This window comes from Heptranchias perlo, chromosome 13, assembly GCF_035084215.1.
Source record: "Heptranchias perlo isolate sHepPer1 chromosome 13, sHepPer1.hap1, whole genome shotgun sequence".
In the NCBI taxonomy this organism is placed as follows: domain Eukaryota; kingdom Metazoa; phylum Chordata; class Chondrichthyes; order Hexanchiformes; family Hexanchidae; genus Heptranchias; species Heptranchias perlo.
Window position 1 is genome coordinate 17,397,255 of NC_090337.1, and position 21,823 is coordinate 17,419,077.

At 42.9% G+C, this 21,823-nt stretch overlaps 1 protein-coding gene across 8 annotated transcripts in view; it reads left to right on the forward strand.

Annotated features, from left to right (window-relative positions):
• Positions 1–21,823, forward strand: part of LOC137331328 (transcription factor Dp-2-like) — a 152,900-nt gene that overhangs the window by 81,407 nt on the left and 49,670 nt on the right. For all 8 annotated transcript variants that reach the window (XM_067995050.1, XM_067995051.1, XM_067995049.1 and 5 more), the window contains one exon: positions 17,924–18,027. In XM_067995050.1, the coding sequence (XP_067851151.1) occupies positions 17,924–18,027 (104 nt within the window). The remainder of the gene's footprint in view (positions 1–17,923; positions 18,028–21,823) is intronic.

Genomic DNA, 21,823 nt, shown 5'->3' on the forward strand with positions numbered 1-21,823 from the left:
GGATCTTGCCGTAATCAGGATAAAATTGGTTCCAAATTATAAAGTTCAACTTTGCCTAATAAACTAAAGTTACGAGCAACAATTTTCTCGGCATTGGAAATGTTACCAGGCTTTTATAAACGTCAGTGGTAATGTCACACCTTTTGATACTTATCAGTTTAAAGCAACAACACCAAACAGTTGTACAGTAATTTTTTTCTATCTGACAAACTGGAGTTATTGTAAAAAAAAAAGTTACTGTGATTTCTGTCTTGAAAATATTTTGCTCTTCACGCTGGAAGTTAACTTTAGAACCGTAAGCTGCTGATCTCTGCAGTTTAGCCCAGAGTTCTCTGGTTCTGTAAAGGGCGAGAGCAGAAGCCAGAGGGGTAGGTGAATGAACTTGCATTTGTGAAATTGATCTCAAACGTGAAGGCTTGGAATAATTTTACAACCAATGTAACCAAGCAGGCGTGCTTTTGTTTTGAGCAGGCGGGCTTATTTTAGATTTGTGGAAAGTGCGACAGCAATGAAGTATGTCAGCTTGAACTACCGTCCCTCTGGTCAGAGCGCACTGATCAATGTATTAGGCCACTTGTAAATGGGTTTTCTTTTTGTTTTTTTCTCCTTGCTCCATTCTTGCTTAGAATTTTGACTGGGAGATTGCTGTAGTGTAGGCCCGGGAAGTATGTAGTTTTAAAAAAAAAACTTAGGCTCACTCGATTTGCTATATTGAAGCCATACGATGCTTTCTTGTAGCTGGGACAATATGCTGTTCATTCACATTACAAAGGGGACCCTGGATTCTTTATTTGTGTGTTCTACAATTCATCTGTGTATTGGAAAATCATTTTAGAAGTTTTAGAAATCAACATCAAAAGTTGGTCTTCTGGTGTGCTTTCCCATGGGGCAGCAAGTGTGGCCTCACCCCCCCCCCCTCACCCCTCCCACCATCGCCATCATTTCCCAAATACTGCATTCTAAATTTCTGCCAAGCTATCAGCACAGCTGTTGATTTGATGTTTTGATGGATTGAGGGAAGGAAAATCTGCCTGAAGGAAAACCAGAGGACACAGATTTAAGGTTATTGGCAAAAGATTCAAAGGCGACATGAGGGAAAACTTTTTTACGCAGCGGGTAATTATGATCTGGAATGTGCTGCTTCAAAGGGTGGTGGAAGCAGATTCAATCGTGGCTTTCAAAAAGGAATTGGATAACTACTTGAAGGGAAAAAATTTGCAGAGCTACAGGGGAATGGGACTAACTGGATTGCTCTTACAAAGAGCCGGCACAGGCTCGATGGGCCGAATGGCTGCCTCCCTGTGCTGTAACTATTCTATAATTCTATGTTAACACTTAGTTGTTGGTTACCAGAGCTATAATTACAGAGGCTTAAGAGAAAATCTCCCTCAAATTTGAAGTATTGGGTTGTGGGGAAGTGATTTAATTTATTTTTGAAATGAAGATTAAAAATATAGATTTTTGTGTTTATGATTCATTTGAAGTAATTTCTGGCATTTTTACTTAAATGGAGCAATCACGTGAGTGACCATCTAAACAGTGAACTGTGTAACTAATGGTTATTCTTAAATGCTGTAACATTTAATTTACTGAACCTATTTCCGTCAAAAGAGACTGAAGCAAGGTTATCCACTATCGTCCATCGTACTACTCTTTTCATCTTTGATGTGTCAGACAGCATCGTAAAAGATGAGTTTGAAGTGTCTGCTCCAGGAAACTCTGAAAGAATTGCAACGCTTCTTTTCATAGGTGAAACTGTGTTGCTGGCGGACTTATCCAGGGATCTGGTATGCTACCTTGAACAATGGACTAACCAGTGGGATATTGTGGTGGGTGCGCAAAAGTGCAGTATTACATAGAATTTACAGCACAGAAACAGGCCATCAAGCCCAACTTGTCCATGCCGCTGCTCCACACAAGCTTCCTCCCACCCAATTTCATTTAACCCTACCAGCATAGCTTTCTATTCCTTTCTCCCTCGTGTTTATTTTGCTTCCCCTTAATGCATCTATGCTATTTGCCTCAACTACTCCTTGTGGTAGCGAGTTCTACATTCTAACCACTCTCTGGGTAAAGAAGTTTCTCCTGAATTCTCTATTGGATTTAGTAGTGACTGTCTTATATTTATGGCCCCTAGTTCTGGTCTCCTCCACAAGTGGAAACATCTTCTCTACGTCTACCCTATCAAACCCTTTCATAATCTTAAGACCTCTATCAGGTCACCCTTCTGCCTTTTTTTTTTAGAGAAAAGGGCCCCAGCTTGTTCATTATTACGGTTTTGCAAAGCTGTAAAGGGTTACTCGAAGGTATTGATTGAACGCTATAAGGGGCATCTGTATCAATTTTTGATTCATATCAGTACCAGGGGATTCTGGTGTATTGCAGCTTCAGCTTGAACGTAATTCCTTGGGACTGCACTAAGAAGGGGCATAAGAAATAGGAGCAGGAGTAGGCCATACAGCCCCTCGAGCCTGCTCCGCCATTCAATCTGATCATGGCTGATCTTCAACCTCAACTCCACTTTCCTGCCCGATCCCCATATCCCTTGATTCCCCTAGAGTCCAAAAATCTCTGGGCAAAGGGCTCTTTACCATCACTGAAGTAAACAATTTTACAACACCAAGTTATAGTCCAGCAATTTTATTTTAAATTCACAAGCTTTCGGAGGCTTCCTCCTTCGTCAGGTGAACGATGTAGGAGGAGGAAGGAGGAAGCCTCCGAAAGCTTGTGAATTTAAAATAAAATTGCTGGACTATAACTTGGTGTTGTAAAATTGTTTACAATTGTCAACCCCAGTCCATCACCAGCATCTCCACATCATCACTGAAGTAAGACGAGAAAGTCCTAATTCAGATAAAACTTGTGGCATATAAGACTTGCGTCGAAACAAATTTCCTTCATGGTTCGGAATGCCTAGGCATGCGATGCAAGGTTTTAATTCAGCCCACGTGCGAGATCCAGGATCAAGTTGCCATTGCGGGGAATAGGTGCCAGAGTCCACACCGGCCTCGCGGTCAGTGCACTTGAAGGGGTGGGCAGACTGTCTCTGTGCGAGAGCCCCTCACGAGGACCTAGCTTAAGCACTGTGGCTAAGTGGCATTGGACTTGGTTTTTAGAACTTCAAGCTGGCTGGAACATTGCAAACTGTCCTGCGTTGGTATTTGCACTACTCTGAATCTGTGGTATAGCTAATGAAGAAGCTCTTGGGGTTTTTTAGGAAGGTCTTAAAGGATGATCCATAATAGAACTAGTAATCTGGAACCTGAACCAGACAATACTCCAGGACACTGTTAATAAGTGACCAAGTGACCTGGCTGGTTAATGTGATCTGGAGGGATGGTCCTATCACTGGGGGCTCAGATTTATTCCACTCAGTTGCAGATTATGCTGTAAATCAATGTCCTAACTGTGCTGTCAGTGAACTGCTTGCTACTATTCCATGCTGGTAAATTGCATAGTTTTAGCTAGTTAAAACCCAGCACCACTCCTGCGTACATTTGCGGGCCCCCAAGCATTGGCTGTTGCCAACCTGCACCTAACATCTCAGAACTTGGGTAAGTGGGCTGTGTCTCTACGTGGAGAGAGTGTGCATTGTAAGATCGGCAAACCAAAACTATTGTCTGTGTTTTAGCGTGCATTAGACATCTGGCTAATCACAAATGTATGTACCGATGTCGAACTTTGTTGGCAGAACATATATAATGTGTGAGTGTGTTTATTTGTAAGTACCTGTGAGAATCACCTTTTGAGATAAAAGTAGCTGATAGCAACTTTACTGTACTGCTGACACATTGCACTCCTCATTCATAATAAAACTGATGTAAGAAGACCCATAGGAGGTGGGTTTAAACACACGTATGATTACATAATTTCCCTCCATTCTTAGCAAGAAACAAAATTTGGCAGCCCAGGTGGTTTAAATAAATTAATCGAATGCTGTGATGAGAGGAAGAATAAGCCACTGCTAATATTCTAATAGAGAGAACAGTGAAACGGGATTTACTGAGGATCAGTTTTCCCTGCTTTAGAAATTTGTTTTTGCGTTTATAAATATTGATTAGGCCTGATAATCCATGGATTGCATTGCATGTTATCTATCCATTGTTGTGTTAGTTCCAGAAATTATTTTAGTTTTAGACTTGTCTCAACCTGGAGTTTCAGTCTTCATTTTATTTAGTCTTTAGAAAACATTTAGCTCTAATTTTTAGTCGAGTCATTTGTTCCCAATTTTCAGTTATATTTTAGTTTTACTCTTTTGGGGGGACGGGGGGGGGGGAATGTCAAAAGTTTTTAGTTTTAGCTTCCTGTATTTTTCTTTTTTAAAATTTGTTTCAGAAAATGAACATAAATTATCAAGATTGTTGTTTTGCTGCTGACTCAACTCACAAGGGAATGTTAAGAAACTTGTTTTTGGTATTTAAATGACAACTAAGTCAACAATTTGTCCACTTCAATATCCAAAATCTGTTCCAGAAGTTGTGGTCTATGGACCAGTGTTGCTTCAACCCTAGAAATAATATTTTAGTTGCCGACAATACAATCATTTTAATTGACTACTTCTCTGCTCATTTAGTCATGTTGTGCAGCCTGTATTGAAAACACATATTTCAAAAATTGTGTGAAATAGAGAAGAATTGCCTGGGACCATTGGCTTGACGACAGAAGACAGAGGGTGGTTGTAGAGGGTTGTTTTTCAAACCGGAGGCCTGTGTCCAGCAGTGTGCCTCAGGGATCGGTGCTGGGTCCGCTGTTATTTGTTATTTACATCAATGATTTGGATGAGAATTTAGGAGGCATGGTTAGTAAGTTTGCAGATGACACCAAGATTGGTGGCATTGTGGACAGTGAAGAAGGTTATCTAGGATTGCAACGGGATCTTGATAAATTGGGCCAGATGGAGATGGAGTTTAATTTAGATAAATGTGAGGTGATGCATTTTGGTAGATCAAATCGGGCCAGGACCTACTCCGTTAATGGTAGGGCGTTGGGGAGAGTTATAGAACGAAGAGATCTAGGAGTACAGGTTCATAGCTCCTTGAAAGTGGAGTCACAGGTGGATAGGGTGGTGAAGAAGGCATTCGGCATGCTTGGTTTCATTGGTCAGAACATTGAATACAGGAGTTGGGATGTCTTGTTGAAGTTGTACAAGACATTAGTAAGGCCACACTTGGAATACTGTGTACAGTTCTGGTCACCCTATTATAGAAAGGATATTATTAAACTAGAAAGAGTGCAGAAAAGATTTACTAGGATGCTACCGGGACTTGATGGTTTAACTTATAGGGAGAGGTTAGATAGACTGGGACTTTTTTCCCTGGAGAGTAGGAGGTTAAGGGGAGATCTTATAGAAGTCTATAAAATAATGAGGGGCATAGATAAGGTCGATAGTCAAAATCTTTTCCCAAAGGTAGGGGAGTCTATAACGAGGGGGCATAGATTTAAGGTGAGAGGGGAGAGATACAAAAGGGTCCAGAGGGGCAATTTTTTCACTCAAAGGGTGGTGAGTGTCTGGAACGAGCTGCCAGAGGCAGTAGTAGAGGCGGGTACAATTTTGTCTTTTAAAAAGCATTTGGACAGTTACATGGGTAAGATGGGTATAGAGGGATATGGGCCAAGTGCAGGCAATTGGGACTAGCTTAGTGGTATAAACTGGGCGACATGGACATGTTGGGCCGAAGGGCCTGTTTCCATGTTGTAACTTCTATGATTCTATAATTTTTCTGCATCCTGGCCGGGTCTAGTTTTGTGTCTGATTCTGACGAAAATGTTTCACACATTTGTATAGAGCCTTTAACGTAGAAAATAGTCTCCAGGTGCTTCACAGAGACATAATCAGACAAAAAATAGATGCCAAGCCAAAGAAAGAGATGTTAGGAGAGATAGCCAAAAGCTTGGTTAAAGTTGTGGCATTTTAGGAGGGTCTTAAAGGAGGTGGAGGGGCGGGGATTGATCAAGAAGTTTGCAGATGATACAAAAATTGGACATGTGGTTGAAAGTGAGGAAGAGAGCTGTAGACTACAGGAAAATATCAATGGACTGGTCAGGTGGGCAGAAAAGTGGCAAATGGAATTCATTGAAGGGAAGTGTGAAGTAATGCATTTGGGGAGGTCAAACAAGGCAAGGGAGTACACAACAAATGGGCGATACTGAGAGGTGTAGAGGAACAAAGGGACCTTGGAGTGCATGTCCACAGTTCCCTGAAGGTAGTAGGACAGGTAGATAACGTGGTTAAAAAGGCATATGGAATACTTTCCTTTATTAGCAGAGGCATGGAATATAAGAGTAGGACGGTTATGCTAGAACTGTATAAAACATTGGTTAGGCCACAGCTTGAGTATTGGAATTCTGGTCACCACATTACAGGAAAGATGTGATTGCACTAGAGAGATTACAGAGGAGATTTACGAGGATGTTGCCAGGGCTGGAGAATTTTAGCTATGAGAAAAGATTAGAGAGGCTGGGGTTATTTTCTTTGGAACAAAGGAGCCTGAGGGGAGATTTAATTGAGGTGTATAAAATTATGATGGGACTAGATAGAGTGCATAGGGAGGATCTATTTCCCTTAGCAGAGAAGTCAGTGACCAAGGGGCATAGATTTAAAGTAATTGGTAGAAGAATTAGAGGGAAGCTGAGGACAAATTTTTTCACCAGAGGGTGGTGGGGGTCTGGAACTCACTGCCTGAAAGGGTGGTAGAGGCAGAAACCCTCTACTCATTTAAGATGTACTTGAAGTGCCGTAACCTACAGGGCTACGGACCAAGTGCTGGAAATTGGGGTTAAGCTGGATAGCTCTTTTTCGGCTGGCACGGAGTGGTTTAGGAAGTGGCAGAATTAGGTTTGGCTGACTGGGGGCGTTGAACTCAAGGTTTGCCTAACTGGACAGGAAGGGGACCATACTGGGAAATCTGAAGGCCGAACGGGGAATTGCACAGACTTGCAGGCCTAGCCTGGAGGTCAAAGACAGGTGACTGAGCTTCCTGGGAGCGAAATGGAGGCGGTCATTCAAAGCCGCCTTGGCCACCTCAAAATGGTTGGGGACATGACCCTGACCCACCACACACCCCTCCCCCTTCCCCCCCACCTCCCCCCCCATTAGTTCAGCCACTGGGTTTAGGGAGAGAATTCCAGAGTGTAGGGCCTAGTCAGCTGAAGGCACGACTGCCAATGGTGGGACGAAGAAAGGGAGGAAAGCATGAGAGACCAGAGTCGGAGGAACATAGAGTTTTGGGGGTGTTTTTTGTAGGGCTGGAGAAGAGTACAGAGAGAAGGAGGATCAAGGCCCTGGAGAGATTTAAATATGAGGATGATCATTTTAAATTGGAGTCATTTGGGGACCAGGAGCCAGCAAGGTCAGGGGTGATGGATGAGCAGGACATGGTGCAGGATAGAGTATGGAGGTTGACAGGCTGGCCAGTAGAACATTAGGGTAGTCGAGTCTGGAGGTGACAGAGGCATGGATGAGTATTTCAGCAGCGGATGGGTTGAGGCAAGGGCATGGGCAGGCAATGATACAGGGGTGGAAGAAGATATTCTTTGTGATGAAGAAGATATGTGGTCATAAGCTTACCTGGGGGTCCATTCGGATGCCACGGTTGTGAACAGCTGGGTCAACCTGATACAGTGGCTGGGGAGGGGAATGGAGTGAGTGGCAGGGGTACTGAGGTGATAGCTTCGCTTTTCCCAATGTTTAACTGGAGGAAATTGCGGCTCATCCAAGACTGCATGTCAAATAAGCATTCTGACTGTTAGTGGAGGTGTTGAGAGTTGTTGTCAGCATACATGTTAAAGCTGACCCCATATCTTGGGATAATGTCATCAAGGGGCACCATGTAGGTGAGGAAGAGGAGGGGCTCAAGAAGTAATGGTGCAGGGGCTGGAAGAGAAGTCATTGCTGGAGTTGCTCTGGCTACAATTGGTAGGTAATAGTGGAACCAAGCGAGGACAGTCCCACTGAGCTGGACAACGGAGGAGAGGTGTTAAAGAAGGATAGTGTGGTTGACCATGTTGAAGGTGGAAGAAGGGAAAATGCACCATGGTCACATATGTCATTTGTGACTTTGATTTGGGCCATTACAGTGCTACAGCAGGGGCGGAAACCTGATTGAAGAGATTCAAACATGGAGTTGTGGGAAAGGTGGGCACGAATTTGGGAGGCAACAACATGTTCAAGGACTTTGGAGAGGTGGCAGATGGAGTGCCAGAGGAGAGTGAAGCGCGAAAGAGCTCGATGTGGTCTTGCCTGATGATGGATGGTTAAACCAGTTGTCAGCCAGATTCACTCAAGTCTGCGACTTGGACTTGAGGGAGCGAAGATGGGGGCCATACTAGGGGGAACGGCCAGGATGGGAGACAGTAAAGGCTTTACTCTGGCTAAGGCCGTCAAAAGTAGAGGTGAGGGAGTGGTTGAACAGATAGACAGCTGCAGATGTATTGTGGTGAAAAGGCCAAAGACTAGGTAGCTAACAGGTTGAAAGCGCAATTGTAAGTGACTTGCGGGGAAGCTTTTTTTCCAAAGTAGATGCAGAAGGATGTGGGTGGCGAGGGATACATGGAAGTGGTTAGGGATGGTCTTGTCTATGATTGAGGCCATGTGAGATGGCAAAGTTATGGGAGTGGCCGTGACAATGGATGGGAGAGTTTATATGAAGGGAGAGGTTTAGGGAGGATAGGAGGGCAGTGAAATTGGAGGAGAGAGGGCAAGTGAGCTCAGATGGAGATTGAAATCACCAAAGATGAGGAGTGACTCAATCTAAATGGCCGAGGGAGGAAAGGAAGGAGGATATCTCGAGGATCAGGCTTGGGGACATGGTAGAGAATGTGAGATTTTAAAGGAGAGGTGAGAGGGGTGGGACAAGGTGCTCGAAGAAGGTTCCAGAGGCGTAGGGGAGAGACCAAGCGTGATTTGGTGTTGAGGACCACATTGCCACCATGCCACAAACGTGCCTTGCATGTGTACACGGAATGTTTTTGGTATTGTTGGTGGGAGGAAGTATGCCTGTGGCAGTATCTCCCAAAGTTTCAAAAATTGGAGTGTTTATCTAAACTTTTGAATGGAGCTGAAGTCAAGAATTTCTTGTAATAACCGTGGAAGGGAAGTTGGGTATATAAAACAAAACCCAGAAGATTCTGGACAGACAGACAGGTAGAAAGTGAAGTGCTGGTGTAGTTGCTGACTTATGAAATAGTTACAAGTTATTATTAAAACATTCTGTTCTACATAAAGAGCCATGTTTGGAGCTCTATCTGGAAAAAGTTGAAGACCCTGTGATCTGGTACTTATGTGAGTCTTCACCTGTCGTTCACATTTGATTTTGAGCCCATGTATAAAGATGCTGTTTTCTACTTTGTCAGAAGCTGCAGGTGTTATGTTTTATAGTTTAGTCTTTGACAGGCTGGAGAGGGAGAAAGAAAGATACTTTATTAATTATCTTCCACACACCATTGGAGCAAAGCCTAGGTTTATAGGTTCTGGGGAAGCCTTGTGCCAAGATAGCACCTTGAAAGTGTCATCATTTTGATGAAAATAATTAGCTTTCAACAAGGTCACTTGCAGCGGCTGAAAAGGTCACTTTTGTTTGGAGGGGAGGGGGTGAGGGCAGATAGATGGTCTTGTGTCCTGTGAACCCCAAACTCCTGCCGCAAAGCATCAGTTCAATTTTTGTCCAGCTAAAAGTTGCATTCGTTGCTCCTCAAGTAAAGCTTATCGTTGCCTGAATTGGGAATGTTACTACATTCTCAACACTGGCCAGTCTGTGGGTTTTTTTTTCAGGACATCAGCCTACACTGGTACCAATCGCTGAACATCCAAGAAAATGCCAACATACAACACTTCCCCCAAATCACTTATAATAGCACAAACAAATGCGAAATGAAGTAAAATAAAATTGGTGGTCCATTTACAGGTTCAGGAAGAAAAAAGCAGAACTATACTCTTAAGACCATATGGTAACACCATTAGCCAATTAAATGGCTGTACAGAGAACAAATAAAGCAAGCAAAATAAACAGATTGTTAGCATATGGTCGAAGCACTGGAGTGTATCCGCATCTGGCCTGTGGTGAAAAAATCTGGTACACCCTTTGGCGCTGATACATAGCCCGCATCAAAACTAACTTAAGTGCCTCCGTAGTTGGATCAGCATGATTGCATCAACATCTGCTAACGGCTTTATTTTAACCATTATTTTGGTTTAGCCTATCTATTTCAGCACAGTTTGAGCTTGGAAATCTGTAGGGAAGGGAAGGTGAGTAATCTGAGCTAAAATGCACAATGATTTGAAAGTCCAGTAATACGGAACGGTGTTTCATTGCTGGAACTTTCAACATATGGGCACCAGGTACATCTGTGAACTTGTCTTGATTTTCTGATTACAGTTGGAAATGGGAAAACCAACGGAATTACAGTTGGAAGTTTTGAGGGCTTGGTTTGCTATATGTTGTAAAATCTGAGGAGCTTTCATGATCTCCCCTCACCCCCTCCCCTCCAAACAAAAGTGACCTTTTCAGCCGCTGCAAGTGACCTTGTTGAAAGCTAATTATTTTCATCAAAATGAATGCGAAATAGAGTGCACTGGTGGCAGTAGGAGGTTACCAAGATATTGTATACAAGTTAACTCCAAGGACCTTTCAAGTGGCTGGGAAAGCTACTAAACTATTGTGGCTGCTGAAGCTTTGTTGTTAACATGCTGATGGATAATGCAGAAGGAATTTCTAAAAAATTTTCTGGTATTTCATTTGAATCCAATACATTACACTAATTGCTTTGAATATTGCTAGTGAAAGGGACAGTGTTGGTATGTTGGAGGTTTTGTTCACAAGCTAAGAGTCTTGAATGGGATGCTCAGAAACCTCAGCTAAGCGTCATATTGACCCTTGAGGTGCGATACAGTTGCACAAGTGTTTACAATTTTTTAAAACTATTTCTATCGAGTGGCATGACAACAGTATCAGTTTACAGGATAGTGGGTTGAGCTCCTGGAACTCCCAGTGCACTAACGTATAAATTTGAACAAAGAGGAAGATACGTACGCTTTTTAGGTGCCTCTTGAGGCTGCTTTCTCCTCACATATATATATATAAAAAGGGCAATGGCTCTCACATTTTATTGGGAAAGCATTGCACGGATCCCTACTCACCTTCTGAAACATTGTTTCTTTATTATCTATAAGATGATTGTGTGAACAGAGCGTTGTGTCTGTGTGCAGGCATGTGAGTGCTCATGCTGTGATCATTTACAGTACATCCAGGTTCTTACATTGAACAGGAATATGAGCATTTTACAGGATTTCCATTTAAGTAAATCCTTAGAATGAGGCTGCCTGTCTTTCAAAATACACTGGTGTGAATATGATGTGTACTCACTGTAATATTTAATTTTTTAAGTTTTGAAGTATGTTCATTTCATTACAGTAAGCCGAAGGCTTGCATCCACATAATTCTGTACAACGGGCAAGATGTCATAGCTAGTGTATCAAACTGAAAGGATCCAATAGGCCACCAAATTTAAGAACATAAGAAATAGGAGCAGGAGTAGGCCATATGGCCCCTCGTGCCTGCTACGCCATTCAGTAAGATCATGGCTGATCTTCAACCTCAATTCCACTTTCCCGCCCGATCCCCTTGATTACCTTAGAGTCCAAAAATCTATCGATCTCAGTCTTGAATATATTCAATGACTGAGCATCTACAGCCCTTTGGGGTAGAGAAGTCCAAAGATTCACAACCCTCTGAGTAAAGAAATTTTTCCTCACCTAAATGGTCGACCCCTTATCTTGAGACTAAGACCTCTAGTTCTAGACTCTCCAGCCAGGGGAAACAGCCTCTCAGCATCTACCCTGTAAAGCCCTCTAAGAATTTTATACGTTTAATGAGATCACCTCTCTTCTAAACTCCAGAGAATATAGGGCCATTCTACTCAATCGCTCCTCAACTATGATTTGCTTTGGGAGAAACCTACAGTAAACAATCTTTTTTTTTCTCTTGGGTTTTCATCCCTGATGCCCTGAGGATGTTAACTCATCCTGGGACACAGTTCCATGGACTCTGGGCACCTCACCCAAGTGACCATTACTCGTGTAATCCTGGACACTGAATGCTGCTAAGATACTCAACCGTGGAAGGGCATCGCGGCCAATCTTAATCCTGCCCTGATCAGGGCCCATGCATGTATACTTTACAACAAGGGAAGGGGGTGGAATTTCACTGGATAATGAACACGAGCAAGAAGCCTGGCTGATTTATCACTCCATAGTCCAGAGGTGCTAACGTCAAGTTTAGTGCTTTGCTGTCATCCCAGCTGAGATTAGTTAACTCAGCATTGACCAGGAATCAAACTTGGCATCTTCTTGACTGCAAAGCACAATTGAACACTGCCTTTACTAACCCAGTCCATTAAGAAAAATGGCAGGTTTCTCTGCTTTTATAAGCATTCAACTCCCAACCAGAAAGTCACAAGTTTGGCGTCAGTTGTCAGGCATATCGTTTAAGTGTTATGCCGTGAACATTAGACGTTTGGCTCTTAGAATTTGTGTGCTTTAAAATTTTGGTGTTTAATTGTATCATTTGTGTCTTCCTTCCCCACTCGATGATTATTTGCCATTGAAAATTACATGATCTGGATAATTGTGTCATTCCGACTAGCAGAGGATACATGGTAGTGATTGGTTTCCAAGATGATGGAAAACTGAAAATTAAAGTACGTAGGGACAGGAGTAGGCCATTCAGCCCCTCAAGCTTGTTCCGACATTCAGTTAGATCGTGGATGATCTGCCCTCAACTCCATTTACCCGCCTTTGCACCATATCCCTTGATCTCCTTGCCTAACAAAAATCTGTCGATCCCAATCTTTAAAATTTCAATTAACCCAATATTCACAGCCTTCAAAATCCATGCTGACTCTCTTTGATCAGCTCATCCTGATCCAAGTGCTCAGTCATTCTGCCTCTGATGATAGATTCCAGTAACTTCCCCACAACTGATATTACACTGATAATCTGTTGTTACCTGATGTCTCCCTAACAGTTCATCCCAGTTTACACTGGTCAGTTCATTTCTCATCCCTTTGATGTTTGCCGTACTTAAATTTAAATCCTTTGTAACTCTCACTTCTCTATCAAACCTAATATCAAATTCAGTCATATGGTCATTATTTGCACGATGTTCCCTTACCATCAGATTGTTAACTAATTCTGGTTTGTTACTCATCACTAAATCTAGTGCGGCCTGTTCCCTTGTCAGTTCTAAAACACTGTTCAAGAAAACTGTCCCGAATACATTCCAAAAATTCATTGCCTTTCCTAGTTGAGCTGATCTGCTTCTCCCATTCAATGTGACAATCAAAATCTCTCATTACATCCGCGTTGCTTTTGCTACATTCTTCCCCGATCCCCACATTTTTACATCCTCTCACTACATCACTATTATCAGGTCGGTAGACAACTCCTACCAGAGTCTTGCATCCTTTGCTGTTCCTTATCTCTACCCATGGTGTTTCAACTGCCTTATCACCCTTACTGAAATCCCTTCTTTGTACTATTGCAAATGTGTCTTTTATCATTATAGATACTCTGCCTTCTTTCCCAGTTTTCCTGTCCTATCTCAAGATCCTATACCCTAGAATATTTAGCTCCCAATCATGACCAGCTTGTAGCCAGGTCTGTAACGGTTACTACATCATACCCGTTAAGCTGAATTTGTGCTTCTGACTCAATTGTTTTATTTTTTATGCTATATGCATTTGTGTACTGAACTCTTACTTGGATAATTGTTCCCACTCTGCTGGTCTTTTACTCAAACTTTTTGACTTACTGTGTGGATTTTCCCCTCTGGGTTTGAAGTTACTCATTCATTAGAATTAAAATGCTGTGTGTTCAGCTGCAGGGATGCAGTGTGCCATCAAGTGACAGAAGCTTTGGAACAGGTCACTCATGTCTGCTCTCTCAGCCAAGGAATAGTGTGTGGCAGTATAGAATCATACAGCACAGAAGGAGGCCATTTGTCCCATCGTGCCAATTCTGGCTCTTTGAAAGAGCCACCAATTTGTTCCACTCACCTGCTGTTTTCCCCATTGCTCTGAAATTTTTTCCTTTGTAAGTATATATCGAATTCCCTTTTGGAAGTCACTACTGAATCTGCTTCCACCATCCTTTCAGGCAGTACATTCCAGATCACAACAACTTGCTGAGTAAAAACAATTCTCATCTCCCCCCGTCTTTTTTGCCAGTTATCTCAAATCCGTGTCCACTGGCTACTGACCCTCCTACCAGTGGGAACAGTTTTTCCCTGTATTAAAACCCCTTTATAATTTTGAACACCACTATTGAATCACCCCTTAACCTTATTTGTTTTAAGGAAAACAGTCCCAGTTTTTAAAAAAAATTTGTTCATAGGATGTGGGTATCACTGGCGAGGCCAGCATTTATTGCCCATCCCTAACTGCCATTGAGAAGATGGTGGTGAGCCGCCACCTTGAACCGCTGTAGTCCGTGTGGTGAAGGTTCTCCCACAGTGCTGTTAGGAAGGGAGTTCCAGGATTTTGACCCAGCGACGATGAAGGAACGGCAATACATTTCCAAGTCGGGATGGGGTGTGACTTGGGAGGGGAACGTGCAGGTGGTGTTGTTCCCATGTGCCTGATGCCCTTGTCCTTCTAGGTGGTAGAGGTCGCGGGTTTAGGAGGTGCTGTCAAAGAAACCTTGGCGAGTTGCTGCAGTGCATCCTGTGGATGGTGCACACTGCAGCCACGGTGCGCCGGTGGTGAAGGGAGTGAATGTTTAGGGTGGTGGATGGGGTGCCAATCAAGCGGGCTGCTTTGTCCTGGATGGTGTCGAGCTTCTTGAGTGTTGTTGAAGCTGCACTCATCCAGGCAAGTGGAGAGTATTCCATCACACTCCAGACTTGTGCCTTGTAGATGGTGGAAAGGCTTTGGGGAGTCAGGAGCTCCTCCAGTCTCTCCACATAACTGAATTCCCTCATCCCTGGTACCAATCTGGTAAATCGCCTCTGCACCCTCTACAAAGCCTTGGCATCCTTTCTAAATCGTGGTGCCCAGGAAAGGACACAATACTCTATTTGAGGTCTAACCAGTGATTTATAAAGGATTATCATGGAATACAGAAACTAAAACCTGGGAAAAGGTGTAAATTAAAATGTGAACTGGGCTTTGATGTTGTCCAAACTAAAAGTGTGGATATAAGTAAAAAGAAAAAAAACTATAAATGCTGGAAATCTTAAATAAAACCAAAAAATGCTGAGAAAAGTTCATGTAAGAACACTGAAAAGGTACCCTGACAAGAATATTCATCAAGGGCATCAGATGAGCCCTTCAACTTAACTCCATGTCAAGGAACCAGTTGAGATTTACCACCCAACTTCTGCCTTGGAGTTAATGATACCTACATTTGACTCGCCAAACTGTCTTACATCAAGCAGTTTGATTTATATTAGCATTTACAGTACCAACCTCCCACCACAAGCTGTGAGCGAATGAATTAAACCTCTCTTGCTAATTATCGAATAAGTCAGAGAGCAGTCGTGAACTAACACGTGCTTATTAACCGTAGAATCATAGTCAGCACCGTGTAGACTTAAACATAGAATATACAAATAATTAGTAAATTGAAAAAATAAATAAAAGGGGTAACAAAGACAGTTCAGTTATGTCACAGTAACTCAGCATTAACTGCTTGATTATTATAAATTTACAGTAGAGATCAGTGTTTGAAATTGATATGAATTCATAGAATGGCGACAGCACAGAAGGAGGCCATTTGGCCCATCGAGCCCGTGCTGGCTCTCTGCAAGAGCAATCCAGTTAGTCCCATTTCCCCGCCCTTTCCCCATAGCCCTGCAAATTTTTTCCCTTCAAGTATTTGTCCAATTCCCTCGTGAAAGTCACGATTCAGCCTGCCTCCACCACCCCCTCAAACAGTGTCTTCCAGATCATAACCACTCGCTGTGTAAAAATGTTTTTCCTCATGTCGCCCATGGTTCTTTTGCCAAGTATTGTAAATCTATGTCCTCTCGTTCTTGACCTTTCCTTCAATGGGATCAGTTTCTCTCTATCTACTCTGTCGAGACCCTTCATGATTTTGAATACCTCTATCAAATTTCCTCTCAACCTTCTCTGCTGTAAGGAGAACAACCCCAGCTTCTCCAGTCTATCTACATAACTGAAGTCCTTCATCCCTGGAACCACTCTAGTAAATCTTTTCTGCACCCTCTCTAAGGCCTTCACATCCTTCCTAAAGTGCAGTGCCCAGAATTGGACACTACTCCAGTTGTGGTCAAACCAGTGTTTTATAAAGGTTCATCATAACTTCCTTGCTTTTGTACTCTATGCCTCTATATTTATAAAGCCTGGGATCCAGTATGCCTTTTTAACCGCTTTCTCAACCTGCCCTGCCACCTTCAACGACTTGTGCACATGTACCCCCAGATCTCTCTGCTCTTGCACCCCCTTTAGAATTGTACCCTTTAGTTTATAATTCCTCTCCTCCTTCCCCCTACCAAAATGTATCACTTGGCGCATCTCCACATTAAATTCCATCTGCCATGTGTCCGCCCATTCCACCAGCCTCTCTGTGTCCTCTTGAAGTCTATTACTATCCTCTTCGCTGTTCACAACACTTCCAAGTTTTGTGTCATCTGCAAATTTTGAAATTGTGCCCTGTACACCCAAGTCTGAGTCATTAATATATATTAAGAATTGGTGAGATAAATTTAGGATTGGACGCCTTAAATGACTGACAAGTTAACAGCAGTAGATAGCCAGTCTATGGAATAGATTAAAGTCTATGTGCTTGTAGTTTGCATTGTTTCCATAACTTATACAACTTCATCCATATGAGCTAGCGTGGATGAACTGATTGCCTCGCCTTCTTCTGGGCGGATGGTGTTAGCCTCCTGAGAAGTGAAAGTGATGAACTTTCGTCTGTGGAGATGCTATCCATTCCTGAGCTGGTAGCTGCATCTGGAGTAGCTAGCTTAAATTTCACCACCCTTGAATTCAGGGAAACTTGTACATCTAAGTGACACACTTGTGTCTGCCTGTGTCTATAATCTTTCTCTCGCTCTCTGTCAGAGATGCACTTTCCGATTTTACAGAGACACCTTTCCACACACACTAGACACAGAACTAAACCTTCTACTACAAAGATTACTGCAAGAAATTCTAAAAAGAGCTGGAACTAAACTGAGGACTAAAGACCGAGACTGAAGACTGAAGTTTAGAGTCAAAAACACTATCATATATCCTTAGTTTCCAAAGAAACCTCTCAATTCTATTGATCAATCCAAGTGCCACACATGTTAGAAGAGTTATGCCCTTCTGGTGTCAAATCACCTCACATAGGCCTGTTGGTAAGATTGGTGACCTCCAAATAAATGAAGCAATGGCAACCACACATGCCTGGCCATTCCTTTACTCCCTAACTTCTCAGATCAACAAAGGAGTTGCACACATGCTCAAATGAGGCAGAACAACTTTATGGTTCCCTGTGGCCTTGATGGCTTGTTTTCTGTCCCTGGGAAGGAATGCTTTGTTTATACAAGTCTTTATGGTTTAATTAGGATAAGCCCTTTCCTTTCCTTGTATTCAGTCTTGACTACTAACTCCATTCTGAGTACACTTTTAAGACAATTCTTATGGAATTTCTCCTACATTCATCAGTATCTTTAAAGAGAGAAAGCAGGTCACTGTTTTAGGGTGTAGACCGACAGACGGGTCTAAATCCACAGTGTATTTCCAGCATTTTCTGATTTTATTTCAGCTTGGGGTATAATCCTATCTCAGATGGAGCTACATCAAAAGTTGTCTGTAGAAGTTGAAGTCTAGATGGATTTGATATTAAAACAATTCTGTCAAGAATCCATCGTAGTCATGAATTATTGACTAATGTATTTTTGTTTTGCTTGTTTGTTTTCAGGTAGTATATCCATGGTTGCAGCATCAGTTTCCAACATCGTCTCTCAAACCAAGATCTTACCCAAAACCTTAGGCCTAGCAAACGTGAATGTTGCACCCCAAATGGTGAGTACAGTACATCTTCACCCTTCAGTGGTTTCATAACTAAGTTCCATTGTCTATCAGCCAGTGATGAATATAGTGTAATATGCTCATGTGTTCATGGCAACTGAAATATATCATCTTTCAAAGTCCAGAAAAGAATGTGTTCTGTGGATTGGTACATGCTTCAGTTTCAAATGCTCATACAAAGAGAGGAAGAATAGTATTCAGGATTTTAAAATCTACAGGCAGAGAGACTTTGCTAAGCAAGAATCTTATCACTCACGTTGCTATGATATCCCAATCGAATATGCTGTGAACGAGTAGGATGTAGGTCTACATCTCGTGATTGCCCACATGGTGAGATCTCATCTTGTCAGTACATTTGTTAGAAGATGCCAAGTGAAATCTAGGTACTTTTCCCTCCAGAGTGGCACAAACAAACAGAGACTTGGGAGCAGTTTTAAAGTGAGCTCCATGTTAGATAGGCTTATGTCTTCCGGATAATGATAAAATAATGATTTTTTTTTAAGTTATGAAACAGTGCAAATCTTGCATGTATTGCAAGTACAAGTTTGGAACATAATACGGCATTGTCAGTGAGAGACACTAGTGAACTGCCCTTTTACATTTTCCTTTCGGGAATGTTGATCTTGAAGACTGTAATGCACAACGCAGGATGACTGTGTTGAGATACCAATAGAATGAGAATTTGTCTCCTGTTTTATTCCGCTAGTTGAATTCCTGATCTTGGATCAAGTTTTATGGGGGAAGGGCGTATTATACCAAATGGAAGCTAGATTCTAGCCCTAAAAGACTGAATGGAAGCAAGTTAAGTCACATTAATGGGTCACAGAGCACATTGACAGAACCCGGGGTGCCTTCAGCAAGGGAATTTATAACTCAAAATATGGAGCGAGAAAATTTCCAATCTTGCAGCAAGGGGGATAAACATACTAGACAAGAAGCTGTATCAAAATTTTCACTCCAACCCCAGAAATATAGAACTTTGGATCTGTTCCTCTTGTTGACAAGTAAAGGAACCTTGTAAAGATGAATTAAGAATCTGTACCGGGTGAGCCCATTTTTCTGTGTAGCTAAAAACATTTTGTTTAACTTTTTGTGGATACCGTTTTCTCTAGGGATCCTATCACTACCCAGGTACACCATTCCTCTTTGGGCCACCAAATCACTATACTTACCCTGTTTTGGTGTGTAAAAAGATGTGCGAGATTAACCTGATGATATTCACAATACAACAAAGATATTTCATCACTCTTGGTTTTTGACTGGCTAAATAATCTGACCCTGTGAAGCTTGTTTTTAGCAGGTCAGAACTTTTTTTTTATATAGTTGTTGCTCTCACAAAATTGATAGTAGGAATGAGGAAGAGGAGGAAGAAGTAGTAAGATAAGATGAGTAGTAATTTTGAAACAGAAATAGGGTATAGAAAAATTATATTTGACACCAAAAAAAAATTATTAAAAGGTTGGAAAGGAGAAGGAACAGCAGAATTATTTTTTTAAAAATCCAATTATAATTATCTTTAATTGTTTATTTTTGCAGTGTATTCTTCTATGACAGCAATAAAGCCAATCAAAATTTGAGTAGTTTTGTCACTGTAATATTGGTATTTGCATCACAGTCACAGCTGGGGAGGATGAGGAAGTTGCAATTGGATTTGAGAGGGTGTTAGAGGATGAGAATTTTGAACGAGGTGAGAGATGGAATTGGGTGACGTGCTCAAAGGGGGAAACGGTCGGTGCCAGTCATATAAGGAGAGACCCAGGTGGGACTTGGCAATGAGAGCAACATTGTTGTGGTTTGGGCAGGGCATGTGATGCAACATGTAGCAAAGCTTCAGTGGGAGAAAGGAGTCGCTGCTTGTGTGTCAGGTTTCTGTCGAGGCCAAGATTTCAGTAGTGAACGGTAAGGGGCTTATTCACAAGGGAACGATCAATCCAGAGCAGGACAGTGTATGATAATTTGTTGGCAGGGTCAGAGAAAGGGGGGAGTGAAAGAGGGACAATTAGTGAGGTTAGCCCCCCCCAGGTATAGTTCCGAGGCGTGGGAGATGATGCAGTTGTGAGTGTTGCTCTGGAATGGCCAGCTACGGGTACTATGATGGGTGTGGCGGAGAATACCGAGGGACGATGTGGGCTCGTTCAGGGATAACTCGTGCCTGGAACCTGCTGGGGAGTGACATCAAAGTGGGTGGGGGAGTGAAAGAGGATATGGGAGGAAGATGCTGGGAAAGATGGAAGAGAGCACATTAGGGCCAGGAGGTGGCCATAAATGGGCAGTGGGATGGTGGAGAATGTTTTTTGATCTATAGCAATAGAAATAATGTGCTAGTAAGTTTAAAAAACATACAGAAAAATATAGAAATGTAATGACGGATGTGTAGAATTGACAGGGTCTCTTGTTCCTGGTTTGAAAATCAATGTCCCTGGAGGTTAATATAACAACAACTTGCATTTATATAGCGCCTTTAAAATAGTAAAATGTCCCAAGGCGCTTCATAGGAGCGTTATCAAACAAAATTTGGCACTGAGCTACGTAAGGAGATATTAGGACAGCTGACCTGGTCAAAGAGGTAGGTTTTAAGGAGCATCTTAAAGGGGGAGAGAGAGGTTTAGGGAGGGAATTCCAGAGCTTAGGTCCTAGGCAGCTGAAGGCACGGCCGCCAATGGTGGAGTAATTAAAATCAAGGATGCGCACAAGGCAAGAATTGGAGGAGTGCAGAAATCTCGGAGGGTTGTAAAGCAGGAGGAGGTTACAGAGATAGGGAGGGGCGCGGCCATGGGGGGGTTTGAAAACAAGGATGAGAATTTTAAAATCGAGGTGTTGCCGGACCGGGAGCCAATGTAGGTCAGTGAGCACAGGGTTGATGGGTGAACGGGACTTGGTGCGAGTTAGGATACGGGCAGCAGAGCTTTGAATGCTCAAGTTTATGGAGGGCGGAAGATGGGAGGCCGACCAGGAGAACATTGGAATAGAGGTAACAAAGGCATGGATGAGGATTTCAGCAGCAGATGAGCTGAGGCAGGGGCAGAGATGGGCAATGTTACGGAGGTGGAAGTAGGCGGTCTTGGTGATGGAGCAGATGTGTCGTCGGAAGCTCATCTCAGGGTCAAATAGAACGCCACGGTTGCAAACGGTCTGGTTCAGTCTCAAGACAGTGGCCAGGGAGAGGGATGGAGTCGGTGGCTAGGAAAGGGAGTTTGTGATGAGGGCTGAAGACAATTGCTTCAGTCTTCCCAATACTTAGTTTGAGGAAATTTCTGCTTTTCCAGTACTGGATGTCGGACAAGCGGTGTGCCAGATCATAGACAATGGAGGTGTCAAGAGAGCTGGGGGTGAGGTAGAGCTGGGTGTCGTCAGCGCGCGTGTGGAACCTGACATTGTGTTTTTGGATGATGTCGCCAAGGGGCGGCATGTAGATGAGAAATAGGAGGGGGCCAACGATAGATCCTTGGGGGACTCCAGAGGTAACGGTAGACGGGACAAGAGGCCATTGCATGTGATTCTGTGGCTACGACTGGATAGATAAGAATGGAACCAGGCAAGGGCAGTCCCACCCAGGTGGACAACAGAGGAGAGGCGTTGGAAGAGGATGGTGTGGTCAGTCGTGTCAAAGGCTGCAGGCAGGTCGAGAAGGATGAGGAGGGATAGTTCACCACTGTTACAGTCACAGAGGATGTCATTTGTGACTTTGATAAGGGCTGTGTCATTACTGCGGCAGGGGCGGAAGCCTGATTGGAGGGATTCAAACGTCGAGTTGCGGGAAAGATTGGCACGGTTTGGGGGGTGGGGGGGT